The 24,077-nt window shown below is 42.6% G+C and overlaps 1 protein-coding gene across 2 annotated transcripts in view; it reads left to right on the top strand.

Annotated features, from left to right (window-relative positions):
• Nucleotides 1-6,254: 6,254 nt before the first annotated feature.
• Nucleotides 6,255-24,077, top strand: part of LOC134540619 (lipase 3-like) — a 51,742-nt gene continuing 33,919 nt past the window's right edge. Inside the window, exons 1-9 of one of the 2 annotated variants that reach the window (XM_063383459.1) lie at nt 6,255-6,346; nt 7,528-7,762; nt 11,191-11,386; nt 12,890-13,004; nt 15,512-15,758; nt 17,709-17,867; nt 20,029-20,113; nt 20,207-20,349; nt 23,615-23,902. In XM_063383459.1, the coding sequence (XP_063239529.1) occupies nt 7,640-7,762; nt 11,191-11,386; nt 12,890-13,004; nt 15,512-15,758; nt 17,709-17,867; nt 20,029-20,113; nt 20,207-20,349; nt 23,615-23,764 (1,218 nt within the window). In that variant the 5' untranslated portion in view covers nt 6,255-6,346; nt 7,528-7,639 and the 3' untranslated portion in view covers nt 23,765-23,902. Of the gene's footprint in view, nt 6,347-7,527; nt 7,763-11,190; nt 11,387-12,889; nt 13,005-15,511; nt 15,759-17,708; nt 17,868-20,028; nt 20,114-20,206; nt 20,350-23,614; nt 23,903-24,077 lie in introns of those variants that run through there. The other variant, XM_063383461.1, reaches the window with a different exon arrangement.

The raw sequence follows: 24,077 nt of genomic DNA on the forward strand, positions 1-24,077 counted from the left end.
CTGCTAGGCTCGTTCTTGTTATAGTCAAGGGAATGCTAGGCATTGGGACTGTTAGGCTCGGGGCCTGCTAGTCGTGGGGCCTGCTAGGCACAGGGCATGCTAGGCATGGGGCATGTTAGGCTGGGGGCATGCTAGGCTCGGGACATGTTTGGCTTGGAGCCTGCTAGGCTTGGGGCCTGCTAGGCGTGGGGCTTGCAAAGCGCTGGGCCTGCTAGGCACGGGGCATGCTAGGCTCGTACCTATTATAGTCAGGGGCATGCTAGGCACGGGGACATCTAGGCTCGTAGCTGTTATACTCAGGGGACTGCTAGGCGTGGGGCCTGCTAGGCCCCAGGCCTGCTAGGTGCGGGGCCTGCTAGGCACGTGGCCAGCTAGGCTCAGGGCCTGCTAGGCACGGGGCCTGCTAGGCGCGGAGACTGCTTGGCGTGGGAATATAACAGCATGCATGCTACTTGGACGAATTACTTGTAATTAGTATGATGCTTGGTAGTTCGTATGCAGCGGTGTCACTTGTAAGTGTGTGGGACTGACTCGACATTCAGTGCATGTGATTGCAGTGAGTAAGCGTGGGACTCTGAGTCCTGTTACTAACATGTACTAGTGTACAAAGGAAGTATCTTATCGAAAGGTGTCGTGCGCGCAACTGTTCAATAATCTGCCACAAAGAACACAATCACCTGACATTTGATAAAAGTTATCTCTATATGCCACTGGACAGAAGACCAATGGGGCGATTGCTGACACATGTTCAGAGGCAACCTAGGTGTGATAGTCGTGTTATCAGAAGCTCAAAAAATAAAGTAAAATAAAAAATACACTACTCGAATACACATTTTCCAAGACACTTCACCAGCAGTCATTTGTCAGCATTTTTGTATTTTTTTCTCGGCAAGAACTCACATGAAAAGTTCATAATCTCATGTTGTTTGTGAGAATCAGACATTTTATTGAGTCACGACTGCAATAAATTCACACACACATAGAACAGCCAGAGAAACCACTCGTCATTACGGGTGACGCCATTTTGCAGACTGGCTCAGCACACGTTCTACTACAGCTCCTAGCGAAGAAAATAGGTACTTGTTTTTCAAGGTTTTTTTTTGGGCCGGCCTTGGCAGGAAACGAAAACTTTTGCAAATGTTTTTTTCTTAGCAGAGAAACTCTTTGAAAACCAAATGAAACTTACGAACATGTCTTCCTAAATTTTTATAACTGCACATTTGTAATATAATTATACATTTGTGATCAACGATTCATCTTGGTTGTCTTTATAGGGTTTTGACCTACAATGTAAGCAGCAATGGTGTATGTCCGAAATTTGTTTTTTATTAATAAGAAGTTTTAAACGAATACATTTCATTGGATAGAATTACAGGGAACAGGCATATACCTATGTACATTTACCCAGTTACATAAATTATTATAATTTTACAATTTTGTATATTTTAACATAAGTAAAGAGAAACAATGTTATTAAAATGATTAAAGATTATTGATATATACTGCCCCATATATTTAAGTAAAATATCATAAATTGTTTTACACTAATGAGTATATACGTATGAGAAATAAGGTCATCACCAGCATATTATTCATTTCTCATTAAATAAGACCCAAGTTTTGAAGAGTAAAAAACCATTGTCAATCACATGTAAAGAATAACTAGGGGTGAGATAAAATTACTAAAAATTAATAATGTATTATAAGGGGAATAGGCAACAGTTTTTATGAAAGCAGAGAAAAATAACCGAGAACTCTTGCTCAGCAACACAGAGCGACTACATGAAGGAAAGCTAGAAGCTAGGTAAGTCAACTCCTCATAGAAATAGCCCCCTCTGTTTCATATTCTGTGCATCCAGCCCAATTCACGCAGAAAACACCCTGAACAACCACATAAGGAGCAATTTAGTTTATCCTCTGTTTGAATAGCAGAAACATTACGACAGTCAAACGAATTAACGAATTAAATAACGAAGTGGTACCAAACTTCTTCGTTTGTTACAATATATTACATATAAGTAGAATACAATAGGTGCTCCGAGTGCAGAATTAAAGCAGTGGAGCATACAGTGGGTCAATGACCGACAACCATCTTGGATTGTGGAATCACGGCCGTCATCTTGAATTGTTTTGACCGTGATCTTTGACTTTGACCGTAATCATGGTTGTCGTTTTGGATTATGTATTGTCGCCATTTTGAATATAATTAAAAAAAGACACATTCCAATGAGTTCGGGGTCACTGGTTCGAACCTGACGCGGACAATTTAATAAAATAGTAATTAAACCTGAAAACAAATCATAAAATTATTTTAAAAATTGCAAAAAAATAATAAAAATGGCACATCGCGGATTTCAGAGGAACTTTGTTTGATTCCGGCCAGGACCAACTAAAAAATTGGCGACATGTCATTTCTCTTGAAGTCCTCAATCAGACTGATCCCTGAATACTGCCAAGGTATATATATAATGTACTTCCATCAGCGTGACGTCATGGCAGCCATTAGATCCGCAAACTTGGTTTTTCTTGCCGTCTGCTACAGAGTGCTACCAACATATTGGTTTATTAGCTATGCTAGAGTGCAGCACTGTCATAACCAGATTGTCAGCTTCTGTTGCGTCCGCAATCTTGGCCACCATAATGAAAATCTGTAACTATGAACCATAAAAATTGGAAAATTTCCAATAATCATTAAAAATACTATTTAAATTATGATTTATTCGATCGATTCCAGTACTTAGTTCAATAGTGGTACTTCCACAAAAATAATATAGCGTCAAAAATATGTATTTAGTTAAATATCACTTAAGTTCAATATTTTACCACAAAATTGATAATTCTAAGTGCAAAACATAAAACGACAACTTTTTGCAAGTAATTTTGACTACGTAAATTATTCTCTTCTACAAGAACAAGTAAATTATTCAGGTATTTAGCATTTCACCTGCAATGTGATGTAGGCTATACTTTACATGTCTTAGCATGTTTTCCAGGGTTTTTCCACATGATGGCCAATCACCAAACATATCAACCTCAATGCTTGGTTCATATGGTCCTGAAAAGTAAGGTTTGTTTGGATACATTGAAAATTTTGCAACATCCTTTTACTAACTGTGGCAATTGCTCAACATCAAAAACACTAGTGTCCCTTTTGGTCGACTTTAAACCCTAATTTTTAAAGAAAACTCAAATTAACAGATATTAATAGCTTGATGCCTTGTTTTCTATGGCTCTTGGCTTGCTCACTTCTGAACCTTAATGTAGACAAAACTATCTTACCTCCATATATTTTTCAAAAGGAAAATAATATAAATTCTTCATTTCTAAAGTTAATATAGTGTCTGTGCTTGTCGACACTCCGAGGACAAGTTCCTGTATTTTTTGTATGGTAACTGGGCTGTAAATGAGGGTTCTAGGTGTGTTTGGGATTAAATCCCGGATGAGTTATCTGCTTGGCCGTCCATTAAATTAGCTATGGCCAGTTATATTCGCTGTAATTCAAATCACATTAATGGGCAATATGTTTACAGGCTAGCTCGACTCGTGAAATTTATTCACATATTAATTTTAGGCTCAAAGCCTAGAACTGTAGCTAGAATGTAGCACCCACTGAGGTCAATTTCTGCTTTGTTTTGCAGGTAACACTGTAAAGTGCATGAATTTTCTTTTAGTGTGAATTTGCATGAAATGGTACTTTTATGTACATTATAAATTACAGTACTTCCCGGTAGGGGAAACAAGAAAGGGATATGTTCGACAGAAACCAAATAAATGGCTTGAGAGAGTCGCACATTTTACTATCTGCAAATATAATCTCGAGCACTCAATAGGTCTCGTGTACAGTTTCTTTGACGCTTGACTCGCTCAAGGACGCGCACGGCATCTGCTTATCAACAAAAACATTTTGATTATTACCAACAAGTCGTACATCAACTTTGACATATAGCGAAATGATATTATTCTGAAAAAAATAAACAAAGTGAATAATCATGTTTGAAATAATTATTACCTCCAAAATGTACAATAGCAAGGACTGGAATGAATAGAAAACTCGCATACATCAAATGAGACTAAGCCAAGCGAGTAATATATTAATAATACAATATCTGAGGCAAACAAATGTTAAAATGACTTGAGGACAAAAATGACATTTAACTGGACCAACTATTTACAACATTAAAATATTCTGAAACATTTATATGGCATGTACAATGCCTCAAAATTCATTATTTTAGCCACATAGCCTCCACCAACTTTAAATTAAACCCATCGAGTCTGGCCAGACACTCGCCCCAGAGTCTGTAGGGTGTCCTGTCCCGGGCTCGCTCAACGAGTCGTCTCTGCCACCAGCTCGCCCGCCGACTGGCACTCTCCTGGTCTCCTCAGTATATGTGCTTAATGTTGCACCCCCCCCCCCACCCCCAGCAGACTCTCGTCTGACTTCCTGCCCTAGCTCCATTTCTCCTGGTCTCCTGCCCCAACAGCGCTCGAGCCGGACTTCCGTGGCGCGCTGCCAATCAGGAACAACTTACAAGTTGTCTTCCATCACTTCGAGGAAACAGTGAGAGAGTCTACACAATACTATAAGTCTACCCATTGTTTCATAAATTAAAGAGAATAAAAAAATGGAGGAAGGATAGAGATTGCACTGTAAATTAAAATATAAAATTTAAGATACAAAGCCAGAAATAAGCTGGAAACTTTCTCATCCATTTCCTGCACACATCCAATGCACAATATGTAATGCTTACACACTATGCCTACACCTCTACATTCAAGATAGTGCCTTTTTCAAATTCCAAAAAAAAAAAGTTTAGAAATTGAAAGGTTGTGCTTTCTATGTACAATACTGAAGATATTAGGGACCATCCAATATGGCAGGGCACTGAATCCAATATGGCGTCGGAGGAGTGGAACGACACTAGCACTCTCTAGCAGATTACATTAACACTACAGATGTCTCATAGTGATGCTATGAATAAGATAATTTTTGAAATTAAAATGTGGCACTCTCTGAAAGCAAAACCCAGAATTAAAAATGGTACCTTGTGTAAAACTTTTTTTAAAATTTAAATTTAGTACCATATGTCACTAGTACTACTGTTTACCTGTGATGTAATTTGAAATCATGTTTTCCTTTTATACTTCTTGTAGCCTAGTGACAAAGGTCTCTACCTACAAAACTCTACATGTTGACGTCACACGTTCAGTCATAGAAAAGTAAAGTGCCGAGCCAATGCACTCAAGATTTGAGTAGAAAATAAAAGATTATCGGTGCTTTTGTAACTGTAAAACATGTTCTGTTGGTCTAAATGCTTGCAATTGGTTTTATCGATACCTACTTTAGGTCTGACATTTCGAAGACATTGTCTTGATTGCTTGAAATATGTCACATTAGCTATCGACGAAGACGATCTTGAGGTTCGGAAATGTCTGGCCTATACGTCTGACATTGATCATGACCTGGACTCATGGTTCGAAGACACTTGGCCTACACGCATAGCATTTTACATGAATTTGTTGGAATTTATTTCATGCATTGAAAAAAAAATAGACTTCCATGTTAGGCAGTGCAACATGTATTTATTTCGTCGGACAGGTATCTTGTCTAGTATTGTTTTTCGTAAAGTGAATGATTAATAAACTCCACGGGAAACAGAATTTAAAACTTATTTTAAACTATGTTTATACTTATCACTAGCCGAGAAAATTAAAACAAAAACGTAAATCTAATGTGCCAATCATTATTTTAATAAGTGATTTTTTTATAAATGTTGCAATGTTTGCCGAATTTCTAGGTTTTTTATTACAAATTTTCAAGATGGTGGTCAATATGTTATCATCTGGTTACTAGAGGCTGGTAGTAGAGGAAATTAAGCTTCTCATAATTAATTAAATTATTATTTTTTATATAAAGTGAAATTATTTTGCATCGGCCATAGATCGAAGGACAGGAACTAATCGACTAAATTAGTTTATTAATTGCATATTTATTTAATAAATTTTGGAATCTTTCTTGAATTTCTAGCTAAATAAATACAGATTTCCAAGATGCAGTCAAAATTTAAAGATGAAAGGCATCACAGGAATAATTAATTACTACACTCTAGCAGGTAAAACTTAAACTAACATGGTGGTAGCGCACTCTAGCAGACGAAAACAATATGGCGGCATCCAACAGACGAAAACAAGATGGCGGACGTGACATCAAACTACTGGTGATATACGTACCATGCTGTTGGTGGTGGGAGGTCAGTCTGCCGGCGGCTTCTTTGGCTGACGGATCTGTCGCCATTTTTTTATATTTTGCCCTCGCTGGGTTTGAACTGAGGATTCCATTATATAAGTGCGTTTTTTAAAATTATATTTTATTAAAATTTGATTAATTTATTTTTTATAAATTTTAACATTTTTTTCAAATTTTTCTGATATAAATAAAGATTTTCTATATGGTGGTCATGGCATTATAATCCAAGATGGCGAAATGTTTTTACATAAATTTTTATTAATTTTTTATAAATTTTAAAAAAACATTCTGATTTTCTATCATAAAAAACGAATTTTAAAGTTGGCGGCCATAACGAAAATTGCAACGATCTATAATCCAATATGGTGGGTGTAATGTAAGAAATCGTTATTATTTTTTAAATTTTTGATAAGATTTTTAAAAATATATTATTATAAATTACATGTTAATTTTTACCGGGAATCGAACCAAGTACTGAAATCGATTAGGTAACTAAACATTTGAAGTAACCAGTTTTATTTTAATATTTGTTGGAATTTTTTCCGAATTTCTAGGTGAAAAATTAAAAAATTTGAATTTTATGGCCAAGATCAAGGTCATCCAAGATGGCCGCCAGAGGCTTAGGGTGGCTTGTCATTGGGTAATTTAAGCCTTTTTGTAGGATTTCGGTTATTTCTATGGCAAAAGTCTTTTGAGGTTAATCGAATTCCGAATTTTTTAATTTTCGAGGAATAAAACGGGCAATTATCCCTCAAAACGGGAATTTACCCTCGAAATGGGGATATTTTTTTAGAAATTGCTGAGTCATTTTGAGTAGTTTTTGAGTCATTTTGAGTCCAAGATGGTCACTGTGACGTCACAATCAAAGATGACGATCAGTTCCTCCAGCTAAAAGCCTTGAAGCCTAGGTCAGCAGGCCCTATTATATACTATTTTTCGTCATTTTTTAAATCTTAATTATAATACCAATCTTAGTGGATATGTGTGGGTATTAAATACGCAATGGTAAGCAGTGGATCTAGGTGTTTTATCAGTAACTGATAATAATTGATAATAGGTAATGTAGAAAGATAATTTAAGTGCAAACTTTGGAACACAGCAGGGAAATTCCACGTGATTTCTTATTTCGTGGCCATATTTACATTAGATTAACACTAAAAAAAAAATTACAATTGTTATTAAAAAGGTTATCTGAAATTTTCGCCCGAAAAATTGTCCTTGAACTCAAAATTGTTTATTCCACCATTATCTTCACCGTGATTTGCTTGAAACTTTGATAGCATTCTACGCATTTGTCGAGTTATCGGTGAAGCTGAAGTGCGCGAATGCGTGCTCGGCGTAAGGGTATAAAACCTGGGGGTGGACTATCGGCGCCAGCGTCTTGCTGCAGCCATGGAGTCGAGGATCTGGATCGCGCTGGCTGCCGTGCTGGCCTGCGCCGCGGCGCTGCAGGCGTCCAACGAGACGGACGATGCCCTCCTGAGGCGCTACGTGCAGGACGCCCACCTCGACACGGTGAGTTGCAGCCCAGCCTGGCGCCCGACAGCCTGATCCAGCACCCTAGCTTCGGCAGTTCACAAACAACCCAGTCACATTCTTTCGGCAGCCAAACAACCAAAAAAAAAAAAAAAGGGGGATTGTCTGTAAAGTAGAAGAAAATTTGAAAGGAAACTTATTCAAATGTTTTACCATAGTAAATAATGATTTAGACTTTATACAGCAGCAAAATTGACTTTCTAGCCAAAGGAACAGACAAATTCTGTTGTTATAAAATATGCCAATTAGGTTTGAACACGTGTTATTATTAGTAGGGACTGGAAAAATTCGCGGGTTTAATGATCTCCAGGATGAACTCCATAGTTCTACGTACACTCGGTCAAATGCCACCCACTCATTGGCTGCTGTCTTGTGAGACGTTCAAACATAGCAGCCTGTGATTCGATAAAGCTTTGGTTGGGTGTTTCTCATTGGCCCAGATTGACCCAGGTTAGTTGTGAGCCTATAACAGAGGCAGCACTGAGGTATAACTATTTGTATTTTAGCCTATCGCGAAATGAATTCGCGAATTTTTCCGGTCTCTAATTATTAGACATACACACACCGATGTGTAAATTACTAATGGTAGGTTAATGTTTGGTCGCAGTAAAACCTTTGATGCCCCTGTAAGTAAGTGCCAGAAAATGTTAATGAAACTCGAACAGACGAAGTCCTACGAGTTGGTGTCATGACCTCGACAGCGACCTGACGGTTTCGAACACGAGACACGTGTCTGGCAGTCGTGTCGGCGGGTGAACTCCCACCGCTAGCGCATGGCCTGTCTGTGTGCGGCCTTGTGGGGTTTCTTGACATCATTTTCCCTCCACTTATATCTGTCTTATTTTCGGGCGGGAGTGGACCTGACCCTGCGGGGAAGGTGATTGTCATTTGAGGTGTCTGAGCTGTTGCCGGCTCTAGTATCCGAGACATGATCCAACAGGTTCATGGAATGGGCGCAAGGATGCGAATATATAGCCTCTCCACACCAAGTGGCAATCCTCTGCCTCCACATGGGCACAACTGTTGGGGGTGAATCGTGGTGGCCATGTTGGGATGGGTAGCCTCAACCTCTGGTCATAGCATCGCCTTAACTGAAGAGGACAATGCCGGGCGTAACCCTGCCGCAGTGCATCCTCAATTGCATGTATGGGACCAGAAATGGTGGATTGGCTGAATCTTTGGGCAAAAGCAGATGTGTTTGAAATCTTTCTGGGGGGTTCGACTGCCGAGCCTCGGCGTTTTGGCTGCAAGGGCCCCATAGTGAATGGATTAGGCCTATGGTAATGGACGGACCAAGAAAACTGCCGCTGTGTTCGGGTGCAACCAGGCTTAAAAAAGAGCTGTAAACTGCTCGACTAGGTGTGATACATTCCCCTAGTCCAGTGGTCGGGGGAGGTACCGAGGTAACCCCGAGGCCCTCCAGCATACACACAGTTGGTCTGTCACTTCTAGTCAGGGCTTCCAGCGATCGCCGCCGGATGAGTTCAGGCACTTCTGGGTCTTAATCGGCTGTAAATATGCCGGGCCGAGGTACAGCAGGTCAGAGGGTAGTCCGAGGAGACGACGACATCTTGTGGAGTAACTCTGAAGAGTGGCAGACGGTTAGCTGCTGGCGAACGGTCTGCCGAATCGACGCCAAGTTGGTAGTAGTATGGGAAGAATCCATGAAAGATTGAATGGTGTCCCGCTGAGGTTTCCTCCAAGGCCCTGGATTCTGATTGGGTAGGACTCGTACTTGGTAGTGGTGCTCTGATCGCTTGGAGCAGGCTCCAAGGGTTCCCTAGCCTAATACGGAGTCGATGTGGTGAGCGACGACACAGCTCCGGTACTAGCCAGGATAGCTAACAGAGGTTGGATAGGCCTCCACCGGACCACGGGTTCACTGGGTGTTTTGAGGGGTCCCAGGCCAACTGTATGGTTAGCTGAGTGTGGTAGAGGGGCTGAGGCGGCGTCTATGCTGGGTTGGTGGCCCCAGTTGCTGGTCGGCGCCGAAGCTCTAATACCCTCCCGATAAACAACAGGGAGTGATCCCTTTCAGTTTTGTTTACTTAAAAGCTCTGAAATGTTTAATCAAAGAGAACTGGAATGTTACTCCCACCCTACCCTATTAGGGCGCATATGTGGGAGGGTAACGAGAGAACCCCGGCCATAAGGTCGGAATAATTTGTTTTCTTGTCGAAGTACATGAGGGCAACCAGGATTGTCCTCGTGTAACCTGAGAACCCTGCCTAGGCAGGTGGAGGGGCGTGCTTTCAAGCAATACGGATCCTTGAGATAGGCAACAAGCTTGTGCCGAAGATTTTATAGGCCTATTCTAACACATCTATCAGCTGTTCCCTGATTCTACCTTTGAGGTGCAGGTACAGGGATGGAGGAGGTGCAGAAAGCCGGGCAAGTTCTGGAAAACATGTTCCGGAAAACATGTCTTCTTGTCGACCTATCAGGCCGAGGTACGGCAGGTCGGAGGGTAGTCCGAGGAGATGAGGACATCCAGTGGAGTAAATCTGAAGTGTGGCGGTCAGTTAGCTTTAAGGTGAACGGTCTCATGCCATATAGACAGCAAGTTGTGGTAGTAGTACAGGAAAAATCGATGAAAGATAGAATTGTGTCCCATTGAGGTTTCCTCTAGGCCCTGGATTTTGATTGGGATGGTGGTGCTCCGATCACTTGGAGCAGACTCGAAGGGTTCCTTCGCCCTATGCGGATTTGACGTGGTGAGCGACGACACAGCTCCAATAATAGCCTGGACAGCTAGCAGAGGTTTGGATAGTCCTCTACCGGAACAAAGGTTCACTGGGTGATTGAGGGGTCCCAGTGTGATGTGGCAGAATGGGGTAGGTGCCAGCAGTGCTGAAAAGGTCTAAGAGCTTAGAATGCAGCCAACTGTCTGATTAGCTGTGCGGGCAGGGGGTGAAGGAGGTGTCTAAGTTGGGTGGGTCCTGGGACTCCTTTACAGGCCTCGGGGTTCTACACCAAGTCTCGGTACTCGGCCCCTAGTCCCGCCCGGGCGATGATGAAATCCCTGTCAGTCAGATGTGATGCCTGCTTGGGGTTGCTTCATTAAGTAATTTAACTCTGAGCCAAGCTGGGATGGATAGCCACAGCCTCTGGACATAGCTGTATCTCTAACACCTCTCTGGTTGCGTATACGGCATATCCTATCCATGCCCGTGGGGGTCCCGGGTAAAAACCCTATTGAACTGATGTATGTCTTCTTGTCATGTCCTGGTGGATGTATATGCTCTAGAGTTACTCTGTACTATATCTCGGCCCTGCATGAAGAGACATTTAAGGTCTGGCATTGCAGCTCGTGTATGCATGCATGCGTACATTGTTCTCGGCTCGGCCACCATCCGTGTTCAACAATTCAGCAGTACGAGCACTCGGGAAAACAAAACTGTGCGCAGGCGGAGCTGATCGCGAAGAACGGCTACCCGGCGGAGACCCACACCGTGACCACGGAGGACGGCTACATCATCACCTTCCACCGCATCCCGTACGGCAAGGCGGGTCCGTCCAGGAACCGGCCCGTGGTGTTCCTGCAGCATGGTCTGATGTGCAGCTCGGGCGTGTGGGTGCTGGCGGGCAGCGAGAAGTCCCCAGGTATGTTCCTAGAAGTGCTGTCGAAGCAACATTGCTGTTTAAACTATATTGAAGTTCGATAACCGGGCTGGCGTGTATGTTCTTCCGAATGTGCCCGACTTTCGTCCCTAACAAAATAGTTTACCTTCATCCACCACTGATTAATTATAGGTAACTGTTTGCTTCCATTGACACCTTGCCAGCTGTGTTATGAAGGCCTCGATATGCTATCAACTCGGTGCACTGAATCAGCCGTCTCCTGAAGGGAAATTACTGTTAGAAGGAAAAGAACTTAACTCATGGGAAGGAAATGAACTGGTATGTCAACGACTGAGTTACTCACGCATGTCTTGACAGCTGTATACATACAAGCAAGTAACTGGGCGTACGGCAGTTACCATCACACACACTACTGATGGATTTATTTACAATTTTCGCAAAAGCGAAGATATTTGTGAAGCACCAGATAGCTGTGTAGACTAGGTTCCAGGCGGGTCGAGACCCGCGGAGAACACAAAGGTTTACAGGCTGTGACGTCAGCGACCCGAGGCGGCACATATAGAGGCAGTCCCAAACAGCCGGTGACGCAGTGTTTGGGGAACCTTCGCAAGAACAACAGTACACTAATTAGTCATCAATGGTGTCATAGTTAGCTTCTCCCGAGGTCAAGCTGTCAAGGATACACGACAATGAGTCAGCAACGACGTCAGGGATGAAGGGCGAATTACCGAGTTATCACTGATCCGAAATTTTGTTAGAAGAGTCAACACGAGCTTGGGATTGTGACTACTAGTCCAAAAGTGGACTGCATTAGAGAATGTTCAGATTGCTAGATGGTACTAGCTTGTCCATAGAGGGAGAGAAATAACTGTGGAGCAGGTGTAACTGCCACAGACATAGCGGGCAGGGGGTTGCACAACTGGAAGACAAGTCGAGATGCGAAGGAGCTAGCAAAAGCTGAGAACCAGTTAAGGGATGAACTAAGAATCAGTTGAAGATGGCCTGAGGTGAGAGAACGAGACAATAGAGAGCCGGCTAACTGGGAATGAGATACGGCGGCAGGACATCAGTGAGTGACCGACCCCCAGATGGAGGCTGCGAATGACCGCGATCGAGCGCTTCAGTGATTTGAACTGGATCTCTTCGGGGGTTCAGAAGGTCAGCTAGCTGCATTACTGATCACAAACTGGTTGCAGCGTGCATTAAGGCTATATAATAATTATGTAATGAGAGGTGTAAGGTTTGTAGTTCCTTGAAGTCATTGGTTAATGGTTTTAGAACTTAATTTTGTGCGTTTTACTTTCAGTTCAAATATTTAAAGAATTCTTAAGTTAGGTGTTGCATTAAACTGTAAATACTTATAATTTTTCGCTAATTTAATAATTGAAAAACTAAATGAGGATCCAAAAAAACTTTATTTAAAATATGTTTTGCATTTTGTTCAATCAAGGAAACGAAACAATTTTATATGGTAGAGCTCCGAGTGGGAATACCATCCAAAACTAACTTTTGTTTCTGTTGCAGGTTTCATTCTCGCTGACGCAGGCTACGACGTGTGGATCGGAAACACTAGAGGAAATCTGTATGCCAGAAAACACGTCTCCCTGAAGCCAACAGACAGGAGGTTCTGGCAGTTCAGGTTAGCTACCTTTATCAAGTTAGTTTTTTACATTCATATTTTTTACTTTGGAGTATACATGTTTCGACAAGGAGGTAGGGGTGGATCTTCACTCACGAATCAGGGATATTGGTAAATGAATCGACTATGGTTGTTAGCGAGGAAACATTCCTGAATGTGCCTAGAATTACTTCGGGAAACTATGTAAAACAACTGACACAAGGATCGCCGACCAGGAATTAAAACCGGAGTGTACCGATCGTCCTAGGAAGCCTCCTGGGTTCATGTGTGCAGTCGTCATTGTGATGTTAGAATTCCCGTTTGATTTCATCGCTGGGTTCACGTGTGCATCGCTGTATTGTAGGTGTCTTGTCCCGATTATGTGTTGTCATCTTTGGGTTCCTCTTTTCCATCCCTGTGTCGTCAAAGGTGGTTATTGGTCTGTATTTACTGTTTTTGTTGAAACTGTCTCGTCATCAGCCTTCTATGTTCATCCCTGCTGTGATAATGGTCTAATTCATTTTACGGAATTCTCTGTAATGTCTATATATTTAAAATTTGACGTCGGCATATTTTGGATGGTTTTATGTATGTTTGTATATTATTTTTTCTTTGACCATTCTTTATGTTTTCTTTATGACATACAATGTAGACTAGCAATGGTGTATATCCAATATAAATATATTTTACTTAATTTATGTTTTTTTACCATTATATTTAACTTAAATAGCTATCACTGTTTTTAGATTCTTGGGAATATCTGCCCACAAAAAAAAATTACTTGTTATAATAAAATTTATGAACAATGATTTAATGAACATAAAGCATATAAAAATGAAATAAAATAGTATTTTAAAATTAAAGTTACAAATATGAACAATTAAATAAAAAATGAGCATGTGTACTAATATACGCGCGCTAGAAGTTTACTTACTTGACATGGTAAAAAAACTAACTTTAATTTTGGCAAATAATTAGAAGAAAAAAATTACTGGAGTGATATTATGAATATGGTTGGAAAAGTATAAAATCAATGATATGAAAGATTTAATAAATACTCATTTTTCAATATTACTATAAACATGTGTATAAAATTCATTATATAATTTAGTAAAATAATCCAGATAATTTTTAATTAGTTATAAATATCAATAAATGTGGTGATATTTTTCTAATTTACTAATGTTAATTATTTGTTAAACAAATATCTAATCATTTATAATTTATAAATCAAATAAATTGCACATATGGGAACATCTCACAAAGTCTCCAATGAAAACGGCGATGGTAGGTACTACTAAACCCTCCAGACACTCCCTGCGGCAATGGAAGCTAACAAGCGATCTGGCATCGTAATAAATACGGGAACATAACCTCACTTACTTAAATACACTTGAAAATACACCTGGAAAAGTTTATAAACACAATTTATATGTACAAAAATAAGAGTTTTTCATTACATGAACAAGGAATTCAAAACCAATCAATAAAGTATAAGATTTAAAACCGTATGTATAATTTTTATTTGTATTTAGCTTTATTGTATGTACCTAGCTTTATTTCATCCTGCGAAAATTTCTTTGAATGTTGCGTACGCCTCGTAAAAATTCATTCTCATAATTTTTTTCATAACGTGCCTAAAGAAGTATAACTTCAAGAACCAAAACAGGCGAAAAGCACGGTAGAGGATTCGCGGAACAGAAAAGGGGGGGGGGGGGGAGGGCTCATGGACGCTGGGGAAACAAATGCCACAACGAAGCAAACCACCAAGAACTTGTTCTACAGTGAAGGAGAAAGGATGAAAACATTTGGGAAGAGTATCTAGGGGAAGTAAATGCTTCTGTAGTACATACCTCAAAAATTATATAAATCTATTTTTCCATGTTCCGAATTATTGGGGGGTCAGACCTCTTCCCCCTTCAACCCGGGGTTGGACGGTGCCCGAATGCCTTAGCAGCACCTCGGAATTATTATGTTGATTTATCATATTTCAGAAAATTCGTTGCTACAAATGGACCCCAACCCCCCCCCCCCCCCCCATCACCACCACCTAAAAAGAAATCAGGTATTGGGTGGGTCGAGTTAAGAGAGCAAAAAGAAAATACAATGGCACTATGGGGAAAACAAACACATTGGGTTTTCCTCATAAAAGACAATTGGGGTGGGGGCCCACAAAGAATAAACAACCAATGTAGGCCTACTCTAGGAGCACTTAAGAATAAAAGGGGGATTCAGCCTTTTATCTAATTTACCTGGGAGGAAATGGAATTACAAGCGAAGCTAAGTAAATTAATTTTGGTTCTCCTTACACCAGCGGGAAATAGAAATTTGCTCCTCCACCCCCTTTCAACCCTCAAGATGTGGGGGGCCCATAATGCTTCGATACATGTCCAAACTACCTGGCTATCTCTCTTCCCCTGAGGTGAGATAGCATCATGACGGTAGACCAGCACGGCTGGCTCGGTGCCTGGCCGGGGACACTGCCTGGCGTGGCGAGTGAGCGTAGGTTGTGACCTGTGATGTTGCAGCTGGCACGAGAACGGCTACTACGACCTGCCGGCCCAGATCGACTACGCCCTGCAGCGCACGGGCCAGAGCAGCCTCTACTACATGGGCCACTCCATGGGCACCACCTCCTTCTACGCCATGGCCTCCTCGCGGCCCGAGTACAACAAGAAGATCCGGGCTCACTTCAGCCTGGCGCCCGTCGCCTTCATGAGCAACCTGAAGAGTCCCCTGCTGCGAGTCATGTCCACCTTCCAGCACAGCCTCGATGTGAGTGTCCCCGTGCCGACTGTGGCTAACCCCGGGTCCACCCACAGCATCCAGCCAGATCTGCCACATCCCACTGCTAGACATCCTAACACTGTAGAAAGCAATTTTTTTTATTATGGCTGCTGGATTTTTTTTAATATAGCCACAAGTGTAATTGTCTTGTCCTGCATTTGGCCTCGGCCACCTTGTGCGAGTGCTACATGCTCATCCCTGAAACAAACATGGCTGCCCTGACACCGCAGGATATTTTTTACCTAAATCTCTATGACTAAGCTCGTATCCTGTAAAATGGTGATGCACCCGGTGCCGATAGATGGCGCCTGCTGCAGATTGCAAATAAGTGGGATTCATTGTGTCATTACTCAGGGAAGGAGCAGGCTCCTGGAGCGGCCTTTCGAGGATTATGCTCTAGGGCCTTTCCCGCCCTGCCCTTCCTTTATCCCTGCCCAGCAAGAGGACCAGCCACAGCCACTCTCTGCCCGGCGGACGGCCGACTACGGGAGCTGCTCAACAGTGACGACTGAGGACATCACACCCCACCTCAAGTCACCCCAGCACTGGATGCTGTTGCCGGGACACGTCATAACATTGGACTTTTTCCATCATGTTCATGTGGGACTTGCAGAATGCATACATCATTTGGGAGATTTTGATGTGAATATCTCTTTAAAATTGCTTCCAAAGTGGGAGGCAATCCAAAAAATATTGATAACAAAATCGGGGGAAACAGTTTGGTATTGCAGCCACATATCTATCATCTATATCCAAATTTTAATACACCACTGGATAGCTAAATGATAAAAGAATTCGTTACACTAAGTGAGGACTGTGATGCATCGCGCGTGGTTGGTGGGGAAGCGCCGCCATTTTGAGGTCATTTTGCTGCGTTTCGAGATTTACATTTAGTGTAAATTTTGACTCGGAGAAGCTACGACGTTCGTTTGAATTTCAATCGTCAGTTCTCGTCAAAATATATCGATCGCATATATACTTAAAACATTAGTGTAAAATAGTTACAGTGAATATATGTGGTGTTAAAATTTAAAAAAATCATGATTATAATATACATAAAATAGCGTATTTTATATTTTGTATAGAAAATATTACCTGTTACATACACGTATTCACGTACAACACACGGCCGTGTCCATTAAACAGCCACACCCCATTTTTAATATAGCCACAAGTGTAACATTGCACTTTTTCCATCACATTCATGTGGGACTTGCAATATGCAGGCATCATTTGGGAGACTTTTATTTGCAACCTTTATATATACAATTTTTATTTTTTTAATTTTTAACACATGAGTATTGCAGAATTTTCTTTTGTGTTTGTATTTGGAAATTTATAGAAAAAATTGCATTGAAATTTGCTTTAAATAGAGATTAAAAGTAATAAAGAAAGATCCCTTTAAATAGTCTTCAGTACCTACACAAGTGAATAAGAATTTTAAAAAAATTCTTGTAACACCGCAGAACTGGAGAAGCAGATAATATTAACGAGGTTCGTATGAATTAATTCTTACACAGAAATCCATTGGTTGGATTCATACAAATCCTCGCAGGTAACAAATAAATAAACGAAATATTTGAGAAATATACCTTTATAGAATTTTGTCATAAAGCACTAAATAATACAGACATTTCCTGCAGTGGGTTAGCGTAGTTAACTGATTATAAAATCGAGGAAATTTGAAAATATTTTTGAGACATTTGAAAATATCTCTAGACTGACCATGTAGTTGAGAGTGTACCTATGATGACGTATTTCCTATGAAACAGGCAGTTGTTCAACAGGTTTACTGCAACTATGTCATTCGTTTATGTATATTATTCTATACTGTTGCTTGTTTAATGATCCTCCATGATTATCAACGGTTTCAAGACACACAAAAAATCAATGTGACTGATGAGCGGTGAGCCACTGACGTGTTTCAAATGGTTGCAGACGCTGCTGAACCTTATGGGCAACGGGGAGTTCATGCCGTCCAGCGCGTTCATCGCGAGTGTGTCAGCCATCGCCTGCCACGACAACAGCATGATCAAGGAACTGTGCAGCAACATGCTGTTCCTCGCGTGCGGCTTCAACAAGCAACAGTTCAACATCGTGAGCCCTTACTTCCAGCACATTCACTCGTTCAACACCCCGCACACCCTCTCGTTCAACACACAGCACACCCACTCGTTCAGCACCAATCACACCCTCTCGTTCAACACTCAAAACACACACACTCGTTCAATACCCATCACACCCAATCATTCAACACCCATCACACTCACTCGTTCAACACCCATAACACCCACTCGTTCAACACCCAGCACACCCACTCGTTCAACACCCAGCACACACACTCGTTCAGCACCCATCACACCCTCTCGTTCAACACCCATCACACTCACTCGTTCAAAACCCCCACACCCACTCGTTCAACACCCAGCACACACACTCGTTCAGCACCAATCACACCCTCTCGTTCAACACTCAGAACACACACACTCGTTAAACACCCATCACACCCACTCGTTCAACACCCATCACACTCACTCGTTCAACACCCAGCATACCCACTCATTCAACACCCAGCACACACACACACACACTTGTTCAACACCCAGCACACACACTCGTTCAACTCTCAGTACACACACACTCGTTTTACACACAGCACACCCAATCATTCAACACCTATCACACTCACTCGTTCAACACCCAGCACACACACTCGTTCAGCACCCATCACACCCACTCGATCAACACCCAGCACACATCCACTCGTTCAACACCCAGCACACACACTCGTTCAACACTCAGTGCACACAAACTTGTTCAACACTCAGAACACACACACTCGTTCAACACACAGCACACACACTCGTTCAACACCCAGCACACACACTCGATCAACACCCAGCACACACACACTCGTTCAACACCCAGCACACACACTCGTTCAACACCCAGCACACACACACTCGGTCAATACCCAGCACACACACTCGATCAACACCCAGCACACACACTCGTTCAACACTCAGTGCACACACACTTGTTCAAAACTCAGAACACACTCACTCGTTCAACACCCAGCACACACACTCGATCAACACCCAGCACACACACACTCGTTCAACACCCAGCACACACACTCTATCAACACCCAGCACACATCCACTCGATCAACACCCAGCACACATCCACTCGATCAACACCCAGCACACACACTCGTTCAACACTCAGTGCACACACACTTGTTCAACACTCAGAACACACACACTCGTTCAACACCCAGCACACACACTCGTTCAACACCCAGCACACACACTCGATCAACACCCAGCACACATCCACTCGTTCAACCCCCAGCACACACACTCGTTCAACACTCAGTGCACACACACTTGTTCAACACTCAGAACACACACACTCGTTCAACACCCAGCACACACACTCGTTCAACACCCAGCTCACACACACTCGGTCAACACCCAGCACACACACTCGTTCAACACCCAGCACACACACTCGTTCAACACTCAGTGCACACACACTTGTTCAACACTCAGAACACACACACTCGTTCAACACCCAGCACACACACTCGATCAACACCCAGCACACACACACTCGTTCAACACCCAGCACACACACTCGATCAACACCCAGCACACATCCACTCGATCAACACCCAGCACACATCCACTCGATCAACACCCAGCACACACACTCGTTCAACACTCAGTGCACACACACTTGTTCAACACTCAGAACACACACACTCGTTCAACACCCAGCACACACACACTCGTTCAACACCCAGCACACATACTCGTTCAACACCCAGCACACACACTCGTTCAACACCCAGCACACATCCACTCGTTCAACACCCAGCACACATACTCGTTCAACACTCAGTACACACACACACTTGTTCAACACTCAGAACACACCCACTTGTTCAACACCCAGCACACACCCACTCGTTCAACACCCAGCACACACACTCGTTCAACACTCAGTACACACACACTTGTTCAACACTCAGAACACATACACTCGTTCAACACCCATCAAACACACTCGATCAACACACTGCACACACACTCATTCAACACCCAACACACCCACTCTTTCAACACGCAGCACACAAATAATTTTTGATTGATCATTTTTATCCGTAATTAAGGAATTTTAACATAAAACAAAGTAAACTTCATGCTTGTTGTTGTATGTGTTCGGAGTGCAAAACGCCTGTGTCTCTCCGCAGACGTTGCTGCCGATCATAACGGGCCACGCACCCGCAGGGTCGTCGACCTTCCAGCTGATCCACTACTCGCAGGGGATGTGGTCAGGTAAGTGTGAGGCTTGCATCCTTGGGAGAGTGCCTCTGAGAGCCGTGTGACGACCTGCCCGCCTGGAAGTGTGACGTGTGGTGCTTGGTGCAGGCAAGTTCCGGCGGTACAGCTACGGCACCGTCAAGAACCTGCTGACGTACGGCTCGTTGAACGCACCCGACTACGACCTCAGCAAGATCACTGCGCCCGTCTACCTGCACTGGAGCAGCAACGACTGGATGGCCGCCGTCAAGGTGAGTCCAGGAGAGCGCTGGTTTATTCGGTTATACTTTGTTACACACTCCTCCTGGTGAAACGGGATGTCCCCTTTTAGTTTCAAATGCAAAAGAATAACAAATGCGATTTCGTCTATATGTATGTGCCTCTACATTTATTTTACTATTAATAAAGTGAACATGAACCCACAAATAATGGTTTCAACAAACAGGTTAAAGAGTAATTTAATTGACATATATGTATTGGCAAATATATTAAAATTATAACATTTTAATGAATGGGTTGACAAACATGTTAAAAATATAACCTTTAACTTATGGGCCGGTCCTAATTAGAATGTTATCATTATGTTTCATTTGGCTTAGTTAACAGAATCAGTAACAATAAAATGTTGAAATAAACAATCCCAGATTTTTAAATCTTAATGTTTATAGTTATTAAAGTTTCGTAAGAAATAATTTCGGATGTTCCAGTCTATTCAATGGAGTAATATCATTGTCATGCTGTAGAGATTACTTTGGAAGTGTGGAAATTTGAAGTTAGCTGGCCGAAGGTGACGTGTTACATGCTACCAGGGCACCTTAGTCGGTACTGGGTCCCCGAGGAAGGAAGCGAGGAGTCGGTAGTCATGTCCGCTCCCGGCTCTTGAACCCTGTCTGCTAACAAGCCCGAATCCTAAATGGTCAGAACTAGTTCACAGACAGTCAGTAGGTGGGCAAAAATGCCCACCAAAAACGGTGATGGTCGGGGAATAAAATATTGGCAAAAACCCACCAAACAGGGAAGTAGCCCGTAGCGCTCAGGTAGCTGGAGCCTGCCGGGATGCGAGACGAAGACAGTACCAAACAAGCACGGTTGCCGTGGACGTTTCCATTATCTAAAATAATTAGAAAATTTGGCAAAGAATAACTTTTTCTACTAGGCACACATACTGACTAATTACTATTTATATTAAAAAATTAGGAAAATCATCCCCTGACTGGCCGACTATATTTTCATACGGCGACCGACTGAAGTCTTGTTGGCTGGCCAATGATCCAAGGTGGTCAGTCTGCTAACCCGGCGCAGAGTCCCTGCATGGCGGTAGCGACTTGTAATTAAAACAGGCGATTGCTTTCGATAGAAAGAGGAGGGACTTCGGCTTCCGGACCGAAAGGTTCCAAAGATTTCCGAGGGGGTGGTCGAGAAATACTGACTTCGATATCTCGAAGTTGATGTTGGTCGCATGAGGCGACTTCGAAAGCATGGAGCTTATGGAGGGGACTAGTGCAGCACTCTGGTGACTTGGAAAGGAATTACGGGGCACTGATTGTGGTGTGAGGTGCCAGGGGGCAGGCGTTTAGCGGGCATTCAAAAACCCAGGAGAAATAACTCGCAAATGCGCCACAAGAGGGCAGAGGCGGTACTATCGAAGACTATTGTCGAGACCTTGAGAGAGGCCGACCCCGGCCGGGGTTAGTGGCCGGTCAGTGCTCTGGGTAGGAAAGCATGGTGAAAGGAAGAGGGGTTGAAACTGCGATGACAGTGGGAACGAGGCTCTACTGAGCTCGGAGGCGTGACTGGACGTTGGTGAAAATTACCCGAGATCATGCCATGGAGTGCTCACGTCAGGCAAGGTCTTAGAAACAGCCTGCCCTGAGAGCCTGCAGGACATAGCAGTTCTTGTCACGGCTTGAGGGAGAATTACAGGCGACGGGCATGCGTCCAAGCAGGGATAATATTATACACAGACTGACTCGCAAAAGACTTGGCAAAATAAGATCTAGCGTTGGGAATGGATTGGGGAGACTGGCCTGACAAAGATTAATTTGGAATGTACAGATAGCAGAAAAAGTTTGAATTTTAGCTGCAAAACTACTGGTAAAATTAATGTTTCAAAATTCAAGATTGTGCCAAAAAAATGCTAATTGATGGCACAACTTTCTTGGCCAGCGACAAAGATTTCCAACAATTTTTTTTTCATCTCACATAAATTTACAGCCAAAATTAAGCTTGGATCGCCGATAAAATAATGCAAGAACCATTTTAAAGATGAGGTTGCTAATGAAGCTGTAAAAGAACTCTTTTGAAAACAAGCCAAGTAAACAGCAATGTCCAATTGAAGCAAACGTTTCAAATAGAATATTCCCAGAAATTCAAATAAAATGGTTTTAATAAGTTTCAGATTCATTCAAAATATGTACAAAAAACGTTTGAGTACTGGTTCTTTGTCATAAAGGAAGTTAATTTTTTTAACAATCATGAATGTGTACGATGACAGTGGTAGTGTTATGGTCGGGTCGTTACCACAACGCCGAATGTCAAAATTGACCACAATGCCGACAGCTAGAAAACTGCTGTGTACCACAACACCGAAATAACAACTGAATGAATTTGTGTGTGTTTCTTAAATGTACCGTAACGCCGAAATACCACAATCAAACCTAACCTTACCTAACCTAACCTAGCGTAATATAACCTAACCTAGCCTATCCTAGCCCCGTTACGGTCGCACGTGGGAGAGAAGGCTGCGATGCACACCAGGTGTCTGGCCTCTGACGTCACGCGCGCATTACCGCGGCTGACATCACCACACCCCTCCCCCCTGCCTCTACCCTAGAGCCTTCCTTCCTTCGGCGCTGTTAATCCATCCGTTAATGGCCTGGGAATTCAGCGGGCATGAGTCGTTACGCAGCATTTACTAATCCCTAACTGAGGGGGCGGGGGTTGAATCACTTCCACTTCTGTTTGTTGTAAAAATTCTTTCCATTTGTTGGTGGGAGGGTGATTCATCCCCACCTCTCGCCTCTTTGTACACCCCTGGTTGGGAAGAGAACCAAGCATATTAGATACTTAAACAAACACCACAGATACATTGACTGGAAGCAGGGGCGCAACAACTAAATTTCTAAAAGGGGGGTGCAATATACCTTTTTATAAAGAATCATCGATCCCCCCTATTGAAGCGGGGGGACCGGGGGTCCTCCCCCGGGAAAATTTGTATTTCAATGTGGGAAATGGTGCTATTTAAGCAGTTTCATTATCTAAAAATTGATTACACAGCACTTTCTTTGCCCCCGTTTGCCTCCACTTCAAGGTTTAAGAGGGGGGGGGGATAAAATACCCTTGCCCCCCCCCCCTGTTGTTGCGTCCCTGCTTATATTTGTGTATGAAAACATTGTTGTACACACAATCATTCGACTGTGAATATACTTTTATATAGCAGCATATGTTTGGGAGGATAACTGCAAGACTTCTTCAGAGATAAGACAAATCTCACTTTGTCGTTGTTTCTTTCTCCAGGACGTGAAGGAGCTGGAAAGTAAACTGCCCAACGTGAAGGAGTCCAGGCAGGTTCCGGACCCAAAGTTCAACCACCTGGACTTCATGTGGGCCATCGATGTCAAACCCCTGCTCTTCGACGCGATCCTCGCACAAATGAAGAAGCACTGACGGCGGCAATGTTTCCGTGATTTCTGGCACACGACGTTGTACGCAGATTGTAAAAAAAAAAGAATAGCTCATTTAGTCCATCATCTTACTGAGCCTAAAAAATAATCAAAGAAGTTAAATAAATATTCCTTTGACGAATCCTTGAATTTATTGTTGCGCAGTGGCGGATCCAGAGGTTCACCTCGGAGGGGGCACTCCAGGATTCCAGAATAGCCAGAGAAAAATTGTCTTCAAACTACTAAATTTGTATTTAATGTACTCACACTACACATAACATCCAACCACCAGATTTTATGATTCTACAAGAAATTAA

This window comes from Bacillus rossius, chromosome 17 (assembly GCF_032445375.1).
Source record: "Bacillus rossius redtenbacheri isolate Brsri chromosome 17, Brsri_v3, whole genome shotgun sequence".
NCBI classification, from domain to species: Eukaryota; Metazoa; Arthropoda; class Insecta; order Phasmatodea; family Bacillidae; genus Bacillus; species Bacillus rossius.